At 55.3% G+C, this 16529-nt stretch overlaps 1 protein-coding gene across 3 annotated transcripts in view; it reads left to right on the top strand.

Moving 5' to 3' along the window:
- Positions 1 to 16529, top strand: part of CACNA2D2 (calcium voltage-gated channel auxiliary subunit alpha2delta 2) — a 223499-nt gene that overhangs the window by 169578 nt on the left and 37392 nt on the right. For all 3 annotated transcript variants that reach the window (XM_037384697.1, XM_037384694.1, XM_037384696.1), the window contains exon 4: positions 8860 to 8919. In XM_037384697.1, the coding sequence (XP_037240594.1) occupies positions 8860 to 8919 (60 nt within the window). The remainder of the gene's footprint in view (positions 1 to 8859; positions 8920 to 16529) is intronic.

The raw sequence follows: 16529 nt of genomic DNA, 5'->3' as shown, positions 1-16529 counted from the left end.
ACCTTATTGTGTGGCAAGCAAGCTGCTCATCACCCAGCAAGTGAGAACCGCAGGATAGAGTTCCCAAGCCTTTCCAGTTGTGGCAGAGCTCCAGCAGACCCACTGCGCTGCACTGGGATGCCGTGTTTGTGCCCAGTAGTTTGGCTGCCCTGTCCTTGCCATGTCAGTGCCACCAAGCACACAGCAGGACCCTGGCATTAGCTGTCCCCAAGTAGCCAACAACGAGAACTGTGGGTAGGGGCACTTGCCAGGCTTTCAGCTTTGATGATGCGGCTGGCAGCCTTCCTAGTAGCAGCGGTGCTGCAGTTACCAGGAGGCTCGGACTGGGGTGGGCAGCCCTGAAGTTGGGAAGCCCTGACACTACTGGGACATGTCTGTCCCACCTGCAGCTGACAAACAGTGCTGGAGCCATGTTTGTCAGGTGGTTTTTATCCATCACCCCTCTGGGATGCTGCTGGTATGCCACAGCCCTTCAGCACCTCCTAGGAACCAGCTATTAATATGCCAGCTTCATCCCAAGAGAGGCTTTCTTCCTTGCCAGCCAGGAATTTCTTTAGACCGTTTAAGACCAGTTAGACTTTGACTGATCTGACTGCTATGGAAGTAGTAGGAACTTCCATCAGGAGCAGACTGGGCTTTCTCTGCCCTGCTCATCTTGTGAGCTGATGCTCCAGAAGAGAGTGAGAGGTGTGAAATGAGCACAATTTCAAGCTGCTGGCCTTGGATTTATCATGCGGACAGCCTTTGAAAAGCAGTTTACATCCTTAGTTTTCTTCTCACTATCAAATACTCACTAAATTCTAGGTGAAAGGGATGCCTGATGTGCAGCCCTGAGTCCTCTTCCTCTTGAGGACACTGATGAAAGGAACGCAAGGGTCCCGATGGCTGCTTGCTGCAACAGCTTCATCGCCTGCTAGCTCCAGGGATGAGTTTACATCAGGCTGAGATGGTTGAGGAGTGCTGGCTGTCAAGAGTGCTGGCCTGGCCAAGCACATCCTCTGTTATCGTCTCTATCTCAGAAGCTTGAGGTGTTTGCCCTAGTTTGGACCTGCTGGGGAATATCCTCTAGTTTCTCACCTCTGCCTTTTTTGAACTGTGTGGCAGTGTAGCTGTGTGGAGCGCTGCTCCCACCCTGCACTGCTGGTTGGGGCAGCGTGGGTGCCCCCGGGCAGGGGCAGCATGAAGAGCCATGCTGCCGCGGGGCAGCTGAAGCTTCTGGCTCAGCTCTTCCTCTGGCTGAATATTGGGATCTTGGAGCAGAAGTCCCTGCGTTCTTCTCTGTCCACTGTAGAAGATGCAGAAGGCTGCCATGACTGCAAATAATGTGGCAAAGGGATCGGAGGAAAGTGCTTTTTCTCAGGTCCTGAACAGAGGAGGCAAGTGTGCCTGGTTTGGCTTCCCAAGGGACCACCTGCATCCCAGAGCCAAGCAGAAGCACCTTCCAGCAGTGCTTAAACATGACGGCATTTAAGAGTATACTTTAAAGGTATATCTAATGCGGGAGCAGGGTTTGCTGCCATACATCCAGGGTGAAAGGCAGAAGGATGCAGGAAGCGGCAATGCCAGTGTGGCCGAACGCTCCTTCTGCTGGCTACGTGCAGGGAAAGGGGATGGTGAGAGAGGCGAAGCCTGCCTGTGCCTGCCTGCGCCTGCCTGTGCCAGGTCCCATCTGCCCATCCTGTGTTCCGTGTCTCTGTCTCACTGCTGGTGGAGGTGGGGACAGATCCTGCACCCTGGTATTTGCCCTTCCTCCCCCAGGAGGGATGGGCCAGTGGCTATTTGGCATCGTATCAGTGAAAACAGGAGCCAAGGAGGGTCTGAGCAGCTGAGCTGAGGCTGGTTCCCAGGGGCAGGTGTCGTGACGGGGACACAGGGCACAGCTCCCCTTGCCCTCCTCCTCCTCTCCCAGGGAGCAGTCAGGGTGACAGGGAGCAGGGGCAGACTGCTCATGCTTGTGATTTTGGAAAGCAAATGAACACCAGCAGAAAGGTAACGGAGGGGGGCTTTGCACCAAGGGGAAGAGAGCAGAGAGAACGCCAGGCAAGGCTCACATGGTAGGATGCCTGGTTAGCTGCATGGTCTTTTGCCCTTGGTGCTTTTCCATCTGCGAGAAGTTTAGCTCTTCTGGAGGCCTGAGCAATACTTTGGGGTAGGAGAAAAGCCCCAGGCAGCGATGCTCTCCCTTCCCCCACCGCCTCTGCAAACACACGGGTACCTCTCTGCTTGGGATGTTCTGCTTCTCTCCTCCCTGTGGTTGTTGGGACTGGGGGTGGTGTTTCTTACCAGTAAAAATCGTGGCTCAGCAAAGAGAGGCACTGGCAGGGGAACAAGAGCCACGTGCTGCTGGCCTGCAGAGCCAGGAGTTACTGAGATGGTCAGTAAAATAATAAAAGCTGTGGCTTTGGGGCTTGTCCCAGGCTCCCAGGGCCAGGTATTGGCTGTGCCACTGCCCCACGGGGGGGTCTGCAGCGGCTCTGGCTCTGGTTTTGCTACAGGTTTGTGTTTGTAACCATGGCTGTTGGTGGCACTGGCTCTGCAGAGGTGTCCCCCTGCTCACCACCCTCTCAGACCCCAGCAGCAAGCACCAGCTGGTACAACACCGGGGTCTGGAAGCCCTTGGAGGATTTACCACCTGCTTTTTAGTATTCACTGGGGCTTTACTTGCTCTCTCACAGGCAGGGGAGTGTTAGCAGCCAGCACTGGCTCCAGCTCCGTTCTCCCTCTGGCACAGACTGGATCTGGGTGTGAGAGGAGGAGAGATGGGCTCTGGCCACCCCTTTCCCTCTGCGCGGCCCAGGGAGTTATTGACAAACAAGTTAGTGCTCTGAGAGAAAAATGCTGCAGCATGTTTGAAGCTGCCTCCTTGATCAATACTCAGCCGTGGCTGAGCCCGCTGCTGACTGGATTTCAGATGACGGCTGCGGGGGTAATAAGAGCCCTGGGATCAACTGTCTCAGAGATTATTACAGGATGAGATGCTTCGCTGCTTTACAGTGTTTACTCAAGATTTATATTCCCTATGTGTATATAAGGGGGTTGTCGTCTTTTGTTGCCGGTTGATCATTTTTTGATGGTGGCATGCGCACTGTGCCGTTAGGGTTTGCATAGGGGTGTGTGTGCGGCACTGTCAGTGAATGGGGAGAGGGGAGGCTGTGGACGAGAGGGAGAGATGGGATCGGGGCACCTCGCAGCTGGTACAGGAGGTGGGACTGTGGAAAGGTGCCCTCTGCTCTGATGCACACAGGCAGACTGGGATGGAGGCATATGAAGTGGGCCGTTGCCTTTCCAGATGCTCTGCAGCAGCAGAGGCGGTTTTGGGGTGCCCTGTCCGTGCAGGGAGGCTTGGTGCTAAAGGAGAGAGCTTGTGCCATCTTCCTTCCTTCATTGTGGATGTGGAAGAGCTGCAAAACCAGCTCCCCGGGTGTGTTTCTGTCTGGAGATTGGGTTGCTTGGCTTTGTTGTGTGTGTTTGTTTACCTGCTCATCTTCACCTTTCACCTGTGTTTTTTTGCTTTAGGAGGGCTGGGATGTTAAGATGCTGTGTGGACCTCTCCGGCCCAGTAGCGCAGGGCTGTTTTAATCTCCAGCAAAGATCTCTCCTTCCAGCTGTGTGCTGAGGTGCAGGAGGTTAATACACTTCACGCCATGTGGGAAGGCGCTGAGATGAGGGTGATAACAGCTGCACAGAGGGAAGTTAAATGAAAGCTTAGCAGGAGCGGCTCTCCCTCAGAGCAGATATCCCTGGGCACACGCAGCTGCTATGTACTGGGCCAGTGCTGGGCCCTTCCTTACTGGCTGCAGGGAGAAGCCGGGGGCACCATCCCACGGTCCTCTAGGAGTGTTCCCCAACACCAGCACAGGCATGGGGTGCGGAGGCTTGGGACACAGGGACGGCATCACTGCTGTTACGCAGGGCTTCTCGGTCTCCTCTTGCAAGGTGTTTGCTGTAATCCTGTTTTATAAATCCAACCTTGGCCTTTGGCCTTCTTGTGCCACTCTGGTCTCTGCTCTGCTGCTCACAAGTGAAACCCACTAATCTGGCTGAGGGGGAAACAGCAGGGCATACTTCCTGCCATGTAGGTGCAGGGAGGAGAGATTCAGCAGAGCATTGGACCAGTTTCCCTTGGAAAGCTGCTGTGCAAAAAATATTGGAGCAATTCAGGAGAGCCCTGGGTGTGATGGGGCAGAAGGGGCAACAAGGAGGAGGTGGGCAGCGCCCTTGGATGCTTGCTATGTTGGGGGAAATCCCCCTGCATGCTGGCCTCTCAAGCAGCAGGGATGCTAACAGCAGGGATGGTCCCCTCTGCCTAGAGAGGAGGTTGCAGTCCCTGCCTGCACCAGCTCCGATGCTCAGAGTGTTTCCCACCACCTTGCTCCCAGCAGCTTTGGGGCATCAGACCAGCTGCCCCCAAAAGGTGCTGCCGTGGGCGAGCATGCATGGGTGAGCCGTGCTCGGGGTGGGGGGGCTGAGCTGGTGGGTGGGGGGGGCTGGGAAACGAGGTCCTGGAGCAAGTGGGGGAAGAAGGCAGCCATGCATTTGGAGGTGCCATCCTCTAGGTAGATGGGTCACCCACCTTGTCCCCCTCTCCTTTCCCACACGGCTTTCTGGAGGGAGGGTGCATGCCTGGCTGTGCCTCCTTTGCCGCCGCCTGCCCATCCCAGGTCCGTGCTGTCCCTCAGGCACCTTAATCCCGGGCGAGCCGGTGGGCTGAGCAGGGAGCTCCTGATGGATCTGCCTGGGTGAACAGCGAGGCAGAGAGGAACACTGTGTGGAATATGAAAGAGGCTGGGGCGCAATAAAGCCTGCACAGCACCTTCCTCCTCGCAGACCCCCTTTCATCAGGATCTCCAAACACCAATCCCTTGCAAATCTCCTGCTGGCCTTTTATGACCTGCAGAGTCGTTTCAATTCAGTGTTTTCAGCCTCTAAATCTCCTGTCCTTAGCCCTGGGTAAAGGAACTTCTGGGGAAAGAACTGTGTTCCTTAAAGTGCCATGGCCAGGGCAGCCCCTGCACCAGACCCTGCTGGAAATTTGTGGATATTTCATACCCATGCTTTATTTTGGTAATTCTTTTGATTTTTCTTGCCGTTGGAACCACACAATTGGCAACCCCAGGTCTGAAGCCCACTGGGAGCTTTCAGTGGCTGCTGTGTATGGGTACAGGACCCCTGCCCAGCTCCCCAGGGCACTGCCTGCATCCTGGGTATCTTGCAGTCCCTACACGCAGCACGCCTTGAGATGGACTGATTGATCTGTAACACTTGAAAAATAATGGTTTAATCATTATTAAGGATTAGAAATAATCCTTGAGCTGTATCGATCATGATAACATTATTCATGATGAACTCATTTGGCATTAATGGGAATGTCCTGCAGCAGTGTGTGGCTCCAGGCAGACCCGTCACCTTCCCTGGGGAGACGTGGCCGGGGGCGGGTCACTGGAGCAGCAGCACCTTCCCAGCCCTAACACACAATTGCAGGTTCTGCTCATGAGCAAAGATACGGCAAATAGCCCCCTTGGGGTCCCTGTCCTTGTTGCCATGGTTTTGGAGGGTTCCAAATCCAGTGATCACCCATCCTGTTCATGCCAGCAGCCCATCTCTGGGCAGGGGGTAGCTGGGGCTCCCCTATAGCACCAGCCAGGACTGGGACATGATGGGTCTGCTCCCATGGGAGCCCCCCAACACAGCATCGCTCCAGACATGTCCCCCAGCAGGGATGGAGACGGGCGGAGGATCTCCTGTTACAGGGGAAGGGTGGGTGCCTTCTTCCAGGGTGGATGTCCAGCAGGAGCCAGGATCTGGCACAGCACCCTGCTGTGGCTGTGCCATCTTGCCACAGGCTCCCCCATCCCTGCAACGTGCTATTTATCGAACAAGAACATCTGGTTTTGTTTTTTTTTTTTAAATAAAATTGTGTCCGGATCGACTTTGACAAATTGACATTTGCCAGAGGAAAAATATCTTCTGTTGAAGTGTCGTTCCTGGGTGTAGCCGTCCCTTACTGCACCATTTGCAACCCTCCAGGCACTTCACACAAGGCGATGAATAGTTAAATATGTCCATAAATCTTACCCTGGCCCATAATAAACAAACACGCTCTTATCAAGTATAGAAAAATGCATATTTCATCACTGCTGCCTTAAACATGATTCAGAATAAATGCTCGCCTTTAATCAGCTATCTCTATATATAAACTGAGCACAAAAGCTTTCAGGGATGATGTGCAGAATTAGGCCACGGCTTTTTTAGGTGGCTCTGGGGAGGCAGGGCTGTGGCTTTGCAGGTGAGCCCCTCGCAGAACCACCCTGAAAACTGACATTACTTGGCTTTTCTGTCCAGCTACATGTTGCCTCCCATTGTCTTCTCTCTGCCACCAGTGCCATAGGTATTTTGCCTCAATGCTCAGCTGATAGCTGATCTTTCCCCTTGGGTGCTGGCCATTGAAAGCAAACACTTTGATTTGGAAATCAAGATGGAAAAAAGAGAAAATATTAAACAGGAATGTTTCGACCAGTGTGTGCTAAGATTATGCAGTGATGGATACATGTTTCCCCACATCTGATAAGAACAAGCTGCTTTCTCTGGCTGGAGAGGGCCAGATCTATGATGTCTTTCACTGCTCATCACCTTACTTTTCAGTACCTGTGCTTTGCCATGCTCCTGGCAATAGACCACCTGCTGTCATGGCCCTGCACCTGCCACGCTGCCAGGGGCCGGCTGCTGCCACTGTCCTGCAGGCAGTGGGGGCACGTAGAGGAGACACCGTGAATCCTCAGGACTTTCTTTCCCACCAGCATCTGCTTAGAAGGGCAGAGGCATTTTGCATCCCCATGAGCTGATGGGAGCACTGGAGGAACTGGTGACAATGGGGACAGCAGCTGCAGCACATATGGCTGTGCCCAGGGCTCTTGTCCACCTGTCTGGAGATCATTGTCTTGTGCGTACATGTTCTTCTGGCCAGGCACTCTGGGATTCCCAGGGATGTAGCTGGATTTCAGTGCCGCCCCAGTGGGCTCCTGCCGGCACACAGGATCCCTGCTGAGCAAAGGAATGCTGTTTCATTCTGGGATTTGGGGTTCACAGCGTGGAAGTTGGGTGTGCAGTAGCACTGGGAATCTTAGATGCATCTCTGCAGTGCTGCCCAGGTGGTGATTTGAGGTTGTTGTTTGGCCCACTGCCGGTGCTTCTTCTGCCTCCTCCCAACCAATTCAGGGGCTGGAGGTGGCCAGGGCTCCCCTCCCTCCCCATGCTCTCTGGCTGCCAGCAGGTTGTAAGTATGTGGAGCAAAGCATGTCCCATCCCACTGGGGGATGCAGGGAAACAAGGAGCAGGTGCTGCAGCAGCACCTGCTTGATGCGTGTCTCTAACTCACTAGGGAGCCTTCCTGGGCTTCAACAGCCTCAGCATCACAAGCCTCATGGCCAGTTAACCCCATCCAGATTAGCCACTCAGCCCCTGGCGCTGAGACCTCCACAGCGTGTATTCCCCAGCACCCTGACAAAGGCAATGGCTGCTGGGGAGCAGGTGGGCTGTGCTGCTGCAGAGATAAACCCTGAGCCCGTGTGAGCCGTGAGGGTGCCCAGCACTCAGGGGTCCGGGTGGCCCTCAGCTCTGCGGGCTGGCTCCCGACACCATGCTCCTGCAGCTGGGCTGTGGTGCTGATTGGGTTCTACAGCCCTGGCAGGCAGCTGCCCGCACCCCTGGGGGCCTGAGGCTGGTGGAGGGGTGGAGGGAGAGGTCTGTGTCACTTGTTTGGCTCTTGGCTTTATTTGCTTAGTGATGCAGAGTAGATCTTGTTGTAAAGCCCAGAGCTCTTGCCCTTGTCTGTCCCCTTGGGCTCCATTAAAGGCCAGATTGCAGCTTCTTCCCGGTACTGCCAGTACCCCAGGGACTGCCTGATCTCCAGCCTTGCCCTGCTGCTCCCTCTGTGCTGGTGAGGCCTCTCGCAGCTGAGCCTGAGCTCAGTGAGGCTGCCCCAGTGCTGAGCATCACCCCAACCTGCTCCTGGCGAGCTCTGGCTCCTCTGGCTGCACCAGCATGGGCAGCAGCCTGCCCGTACTGCCTGCTGCCTCCGGAGCCATCAGGGTGGAGACACTTTTGTCTCCTTTGAAACCTCACGTGCTTTCGTGGGAGAGGGTCGTGCTTGCTGCAGCCTTGGGTGGGCCCTGGCCTGGCAGCCCAGCGCTGGCACCTCCCGCTGCAAGGAGCAACGGCAGGCAGAGCAACTGTGGCTCATAGCTGGTGTTGCTCCTCTCACCAGCTCCCTGGGAGCACCGCTGTGTTGCAGAGGGGCACGCCGATGGCCCAGGGCATGTGATTGGGTGAAGGAGGGCATGGGTATGTGAAGGGGTTAATCCAGGTGGACTGAGCCGCACATCTCTGGGCCCCATTTTGAGGGGGTTTTGAAGTATTTTTGAAGGGTCTGCCCTGCCCCCCAGGGAGCTGGGGGATATCGGCACAGGTACCCTGGTTCAGTCTTTGCCCTGTGCCACAGATGAGACCCTGCCCAGCTCCAGCAGTAATGCCAACTGCTGCCGAGCTGCAGTGGCTCAGCCCTGGCTTTGTTCAAGTGGCACCAACTCCTTTGGAGAGACTGGCTTGCTCCGGGAAAGGCAGGAGCAAGCAGAGAAGCACCTGCTCCCCATGCCCAGGATGTCCTTCTCCAGGCATTGCTGCCTGTGATCCCTCCTCCTGTCCCCTGCCTCCACGGCAGGGGGTGGCAGGGTCCTGAGGGATCCCCCAAACAGAGGGATGGCAGGTGCTGGGGCAGCACCCACAGCCCCGGGTTGGTGTGGGCGATGCCCAGTTCCTCTCACCTTCCCTGGACTCACTGCTGCTCTCCCACTTGTTTTGCAGAGACTTGCCAACGCGGCGGAGAAGTTCCAGAAGGCTCACCACTGGCAGGACAACATCCGGGTAAGGCTCCTTGCCCCAGCGGCTCCCTCCCACTTCCCTCCTGGATGTTGAGCTCCGTGGAGGCACCAGCTTCAGGGACGACTCCTGGCACAGGAATCAGCTCTTCATCCCATCCCTGCTCCCATCCCTCTTCCGTCCCCACATTCTCAGCTGCCCTGCGAGGTACCGCTGGCCGTGCCATGCTGCTCGGCACGCGGGTGGCCCCAGCACTGCCGTCTGCCAGCACTAACAAGAGCAAAGGGAGTGATTTCAACCTCATTTCCAGCCTCACCTCTGCCTGCACATGCTGTAAGAAGGCAACAGGAGGTCAAGGTCAAGCTGATAACTCAGTGCTGAGGGTTTGGGGGATGGGGAGACTCTTATCCCCACACTGTCTCCGGCAGCCAGTGGGTTTGGTGCCAAGCCGGGTCTTGTGTGGGGTGACGGCAGCAGCGACTCGTCTGCCGACAGTTGCAGTGGGGACTGTTCCTGGGGAAGGGAGCAATCTGGGCCAGGAGAGGCAAGACGCAGGTTTAATGATTGCATTTGACTTTGTAATTCTGGCGGTGATAGCGCTCAGCAGGAACCTGAAGGATTCTGTCTGGAAATGCTCTCAAATTATAATAATAATACAAAAGGAAGGAAAGATTGTTTTTCTTCCAGTGCAAACGGAGTCTACAACAAAAAATACTCCTGAGCCACCCAGCCCCTTCCTCTGGGTTGGGCCAGATCCTGCCCAGCCCCGGGGAGCCCCCTACAGCTGCTGAGGGACCAGTCCAGGACAGCCCCACCACCAGCCCTTGCTGGGTGTGGGGAGGGGGGAATTTCTCTGCCACCACAGTCTGCTCAAGGAGGTGAACACCTGGAGCCACATCCCTCTTAGACAGACCCTCCTGCCATAGGTCACCAGGGTTTGGTGTGGGGAGGAAGAGGCAGAAGGAGCAGAAGAGAAGAGGCAAGTTGTCAACCTGCTTGGCTTTCATTTGCCACATGGCCAGGTGGGGTGGATGCTCGTGGCTGATCCTTATCCCCCAGGAGGTGTGTCCCATAGGCACCTAGGAAGGTTGAGCTTGCAGGGGTTTTCCCATTGTTAGCAGAAGCAGCCTCGCTAAGGAGAGGTGAGGTGTCCCCGCTGTTGTCATTGGCACCAGTGGCCACCAGGACCTTTCTGCATGAAAGCACTGCTGAATTACTGTGACCTCTTTCCAGGAGGGTGGTGGAGGGGAGGTTAAGAGGATAACCAGGTCTGGTGCAGGCACTAGCTGATGCCAACACTGGTGCCTCACCAGCACCTCAACTGCAGGCTCAGGGCTTCTGGGGGAGGCTGGAGCAGCACTGGGGGAGCTGTGGGCATCTCCCACAGGCTCTCACCTATGCCCCTAATGCTGGCCTGATCCTGTGTGTCCTCTGGAGTCAGGAGCCCCAGGGCAACTCATCCCTGAGTAGCGCCCAAAGCTTGGCCATGGGCACCCCAGGGGCATCATGGTGGCCCTGTGCGCTCCCCACTGGGCTAGCACCCAGGGGTGGATGCCCTGTGACTGGGGCACAGGCAGAGCAGGCAGAGCTGGAGCAAAGTCCCTGCATTTTGCAGCAGTCCTCAGTGCTTCTACTCATCCCCTGGGCCACAGGGACGGGCAGCTGCTGCACTGCAGGGGCTCCTGCTGCAGGCCCCTGGCAGCCCCAAAGAGCTCCCCCTCCATCTAGACCCGGATGCCTGCCACTGCAGGGGGGATAACAGTCAGGATACAAAATGGGCTGGGAAAGGCTGGAGCGCTGCAGAGCTCTTGGATCGTTTTGCCATTCGCAGCACAAACCTTTCAGAAATACACTTTCACAGAAAAAATATTTTTAATAGCACTGTTTGTAACCACTTCATCAAGGTAATTAGGACCGAGTCACCCAGAAACAATGTGCAGTGATGCGTCACCGCAGAGCTCACTTCAGCTTTATCAGGACAGCCCAGACCCGGCTGGGACACTTGATGGACTGGCCTGGCGCGCTGCGCACAGCACCTGGGCACTGGGCATCTGCCCCCCTGGCAGCAGCCCTGCCAGACCCTGCCTGCACCAGCCCTGGTTCCCAGGCAGAGTGGAGGGGCAGAGGGGCTGCGCAAACGGCTCTCACTGCTGGGGTTAAACCTCCTCCTTTTGCCATCCTTCATCCATGAAATGGCAGGGCATGGTCTGACCTGCGTGCCAGCCCTGGTGACAGTGGCTCTGCTGCCACCCCTGCCTTGTTGCCGGTGCTGGCATGGGCAGCAGGCAGGGGAGGCAGCAGCGCAGCATCCCCAGCTCCTCCTCCGGTCCTTTCCCACGGAGCAGCTTGTTCCTTCTGGCCGCAGCTCTCCCCTCCTCTCCCAGCGTGTCGCGTCCTAACCTCGCTCCAGAGTCGATGACAGATTGCGGCAAGTGCAGTTATTTTCGTGTTTCCATCCAAAGACGCACCAGCAGATGCTGAGTGTTTGCGCTGCATTAGTGCTAATGGCAGCCCCATTAAACCTCACTGCAGATGGGTTGCTATGGAAGTCCGGGGGAAAATGAAATAGGAGCAGGAACCTGAGCAGCTGAGAGGCTGCTGCCAGCAGTAACTCATGACCCATCTCTACAAGGAAAGTTTAGTTTTTCTCACTTTTTTTTTGGTGTTATGCCATGCACCAGCCATGGTGGCCTTTCTGAAGGGGCTGAGTTCGACCTCCCACCTCAGGGGGCTTTGCAGAGCGCCTCCATTGCCAAAACACTCCCCCCTGCCCCATGCTGCCCTGCCCCATCCCTGCCCCTTTTCCTCACCCTGGCCATGTCAAGCAGGAGCTGTATCCCCACATGTCCCCAGAACTCCCCTGGACAGTGGAGTGCTTCCTTGGCCAAAAGCAATCTTGGCCCCAAGGGCACCCATGCAGTGGCACCTGGGGGACCCGTCATGTTGTCCCTCCAGCTCGTTTCACCCCAGGGCTGGATGGCAGCTCGGGGTGGCATGGTGGGCAGGGATGGGGCTTGGCGGGGCAGGCTGCAGTGTGGGGTCATTGTACCACCCTGGTGATTTAGAGGAGGGAGAGGCTATGCCATTCCTCTCCTGCATAGCAAGGGTCTCTCAGGGATGCACATTCACCCACTGGTAAAGCCTGGCAAAGCCCCAGAAAGGCAAAAGCTGGGTCTCGTTGCTACAGGGCAGACTCCCACCATAGGACTCTGCAGCCACTGGCACTGGTATGATAAGGGACCCCAAAAAGCTCCCAGTTTGCAGCGGCCTGGCCAACCATTTTTCCCACTGAGAAGCTTCTGGCCTCTGGGCTTGCATCCAGGGCTCTGCAGGGGGTCCACCAGGACAGGCTGGCTCCACTTTGTGCAGAGCCGCAGGGCACATCAGGGCTGTCCCCCTGTTCTGGATGTCCCCAACCCTGTTCCCTGTGCAGACCATCCCCAGCAGCAGATGGAGTATCAGGGCTGCAACCCCCACCACAGTGCTGTTTGCTAGGTTTCCATCCTTTGTTTGCCACCCTGCTCAGGCAAGAGATCTGCAAAATGTACCTACAAAAATGCTGGAAGGTCATGTTGAGTTTTTTGCTGCCATCCTTTGTATCCATCCTCGCTGACAAGCTGCCATGCTGCCCATTGGGCATCCCAGCCAGCTTCGTGTTGTCCCAGCTCCTCTCCACCCACACGCTCCATTTCCTCCAGGTTTTTCCAGTGCCTTAGGTTCCTTTCCAGACCTTCAGTCCCATCCCAGCACAATCAGCAGGGTCTCAGGTGTCCTGCACCCCCACAGCATGTGGGAGCAGGGGTTGTGCTGACCCAGGGGACAATGTTGAAGGCGCAGGTCTGCGCTGCCAGTTGCAAAATGCATCCCAGGGCATTGTCATCACTGCGTGTCAGTCTGCCGGAGCTGCCAGAGCTATTTGTCCCTTTAAGGGAAACTCTGACGCTGCAGAGATCCATCCCCGCATTTATGTGTGCTTGCCAGGATTATATAAATTGCCTTTAAAAGTTGACTTCTTTATAAGCCATTTTCTGCTTCATAAAATGTTTATTACTGTTGTTTTTCTCCCAGTTCTTCTTCCTCACTGCATTTTCTGTCACTACAGTGGGAAGCTCCCCTCTTCCTCTGCCTGATGCCCTCCTGCCTCCCACCTCTCATCATCTTTTGGGTTCTGGAAAGTGCCATTTGAAGGGTCAGAGCCTAAGAGGCCCTTTCTCCTTGGAAAAGAAAAATAGCTATACAATGAGCTGTGATATAAGAGCTGCTGGGGACAGAGTTTAACTGCTGGGCACAACATGGGTGGTTTTGGGGTGCGGGGGCATGCGTGGAAGTGGCAGAGGGAGCACGGGTGCCCGGAAGCCCCACGCTGCTGCCTCCATCCATAACCCCCGCCTGCAAGCACACAAGCAAATAACAAAGCCCAGATAATTTCAAGCTCCATTAGAAATGAAACTCCAGGGAAAACGGGATTGCGGTTTGCCAAATGGGGAAGGACAGGAGGAATAACAGAGATTGCACTTCCAGACACCCAAGAAAGGTGAGGGATAAAGCAGAGGGACATGGCGGCATGGCTGGATGCCCCTCCACAGCTGTACAGCCCAGGATGCAGCATCCCTCTGGGCATCCCAACCGGCTGCTCCATCTGGCACCGCCACGGTCCACCCAGCACGTGTCTGCAGTGGGAGCGGCATCCGCACCATGCCATGCGTGGGTGCTGGTGGCTGTTCCTGTGGGTTTGCCACAGCGATGCAGGCAAGGCTTTGTGTTCAAAGCGGCATTAGAAAGGTAAACGCCAGGTCCTTATCCTCCTTTCATTTTTCTCCTCCTTTAATTACAGATCCTACTTATCAGCCAAGAACAGAAAGATCGTCGCTGTAACCTTGCACTTGCCCTTGTAGAAGGTTTACCTAAAAAGTTAGAAAATAAAATCAAATACTCTAATTTGCAGTCGTCTTGCCATTTCAAACACAGTTTTCATTACAGCACAGAAAGTGCATTGAAGCTGTGTTTATAACCCCCTTTTAGATAACAAATCACATTTTCTTTTGGCTGGTGAGTGTGTAGAATTGATATTATTTTTTTTTTTCAGTTTAATGGGTTTGTGTGTTCAGGAATGATCTCCATCAACTGAGAGTCTTTATTGTGTTTGATATAATGTCAGCTTTCATTACGCTCGGAGAATTACTGTGTTAAAGCACCAACCTTGCCGTAGAGCTGTTCTGGCCGAAAAGGAGAACAAGAAAATCATTCACAAAAATCCCCATGTCAGTGCCATTCCATCTTAGAGCTAAGGATGGGGCTTGAAGGGGGTTCCCATCGCCCCCCGCTCTGCAAGACAGCCAGGCCACCCATGGCAGCTCCATGGGTGCGAGGGTTCGGTGTGAGGGCTGCCGGCTTTCCTGCCAGTGCTGCCATCCCATCCCATCCCATCCCATCCCATCCCATCCCATCCCATCCCATCCCATCACCAGCAGGGTGTCCTCAGCACCCGCCAGCTCTGTGTGTGTGTTGGCATCCCTGCAGTACCCGGGTGCAGCAGAGGGGAGAGGCAGTTGCATCTTGTTTGAGACAGCCTCAAAGGAGCAGGAGCGGACAGGAGACGCCATGTAGAGAAGAATAGCTGGCGAGGCATGATCAGATAAAACATCTTCTCAGGGAGATGAAAAAACTGTTGACGGGTCACTTAAATATTTCCCCAGCTCTGTCAGAGAAGCAGAGGGAGGAAATTGCTTTTAAAAAAAAAGTTGCCAAGGCAGATTATGATGACTGTTTCCACCTGTCCTGGGTAATGCGTACAGCCTCTGCTGCTGGGTAGGATGCGAGGGGACTCGCCTGGCAAGGGCTGCAGGAGGGGCATGGTCCCCGCTGGGCTGGGCTGAGTCCACCCGGCAGCCTGCGGTGTCTGGGGCTAACCATGAGTATTTTCCTCTTCCCAGGGACCAGGGAAGGATTCATCATGATGCATATGGACAAAGTTATCTCTAGCCCAGTGGAAATAAAAGGTTCAGCCCTACTAGCCACTGCCAGAGGTTTTTTTATGATGCCCAGAGGCGTGGCTGTGGTTGCAGGTAGGAATTTCTCCCAGGGATTCATGCAGTCCCTTTGGGAGCCTGTTCCTGGCCATAGCCCTCACACTGCCCTGTGGCAGCTGTTGCAGAAACACTTTCTTGGACTTGTTACGCAGCCAAGAAGGCTGCTGTGCTTGTGCCAAGGCTGGGAGACCCTGGGGTGAGCACTCACCTGGCTGAGGCCTCCAGCCCCAGCTGCCAACTAGGGTAAACTGGCTGGCACAGACCCGTCCCCAGGCACAGCCATCAGATGGTCCCATATCACTCTTCCCGACATGGATGGGCTTGGCAGGGGGTGACGCTGCAGTGGAAACATTCTGTGTCCCCCTGCTCACCACCTACTGCCACCCAGCCTTAATGCAGTCACAAGGCTGCAGGTGCTGCAGGTGCAGTAGGAGCTGCAGGAGCTGCGTGACACACTGCAGGCAATCTTCCATATGAAAGGTGCAACTATAAGCAAAAATTGTTGCTATTTTTGTGTGCTTAATAGTTTGGAGACACGAAGAACTCCCTAAATATTAACTGCCCTTTGTAAGTGCTGATGGCAAAGGAAAGACGGGTTTATGAGCACAGCAACCAGTGCTGTGGGGGCATGCTGGCTCCTGCTTACTCTCCCAAACTGCTGAGCTGCCCATGGGTCTGAGCAGGCACAGATCCCCGTCACCTGCCTTGTCCCTACATCAGAATGCCATGGGCTGGGATGCTGACTGTGCCACAGACCCCATCCAGTGGCTGGGAAACAGGCAGGTGCCAGCTTAGGATCCATCTTGTCTTTTCCTGCCGCCCTCCAAGTTCCTCCTAATTGTCTGGAAGGTAAACTGCTGCAAGATTTGGCTCTTCCAAAGCAAAGTAAATCTTGAAAGAGATTTCCTGACCGCAGGGATCACCTGTGCCACTTGAAGAAATGAAACCTGCAGCCGGAGGGCTGAGATGAACCAAAATAAATGCAGTGGAGCAGGAGCTACCTGCAAAATCACTCCCAGGAGCCGCAGCATCCCCAGGGCATGCAGTCGGCAGGGTGACCCTTACAAGATGACGGCAGGCAATCCTTCCAAGGACAACACATCTGCAGGAGAAGGATTAGCCAGCTCAGATGATCTTACAGAAAAGCTATACAGGGGGAGAGTGAGCCGTGTCACCTCTGCTGTGTCCCTGCTGGCAGTGTGCTCCAGCTGGACAGGCTGGAGCCAGGGGCTGAGGTGCCACCAGCAGCTCCTTCCCAGGCCTTTTCAGGGCAGTGGCAGCTGTGTGCATGATGTGGTTTGATTGCCACCTTGTTAGACTGCTGACCTGGGGGTTTGGGCCAGCACCCCCCTGTCCTGATATTGATGATCTTCAGTGAGAGAGCAGAGCACTGACCTTTCTAGCAGTATTTTTAGTCACTGTAATTGTTTTAGGCAAAAAAAGACATATTTGAGTGCTTTTGGAGAAGGCTGGGGGGGGGGGGGGGAGTGCGCCTCACCACCTACCTGAGACCCCTGCCATGCCCCTCCTTGTCTCAAGGGCTTTGGCTCAACCCTGGTCCGCCAGCACGTGACCAGGGAGCACTGGTGCCAAAGCAGGGTCCTCCCTTGAGCTGCTGGCAAGGCT

Source organism: Falco rusticolus, chromosome 4, assembly GCF_015220075.1.
Source record: "Falco rusticolus isolate bFalRus1 chromosome 4, bFalRus1.pri, whole genome shotgun sequence".
Classification (NCBI taxonomy): domain Eukaryota; kingdom Metazoa; phylum Chordata; class Aves; order Falconiformes; family Falconidae; genus Falco; species Falco rusticolus.
The sequence above is the reverse complement of the archived record's forward strand: the minus strand, read 5'-3'. Positions and strand labels throughout refer to the sequence as shown.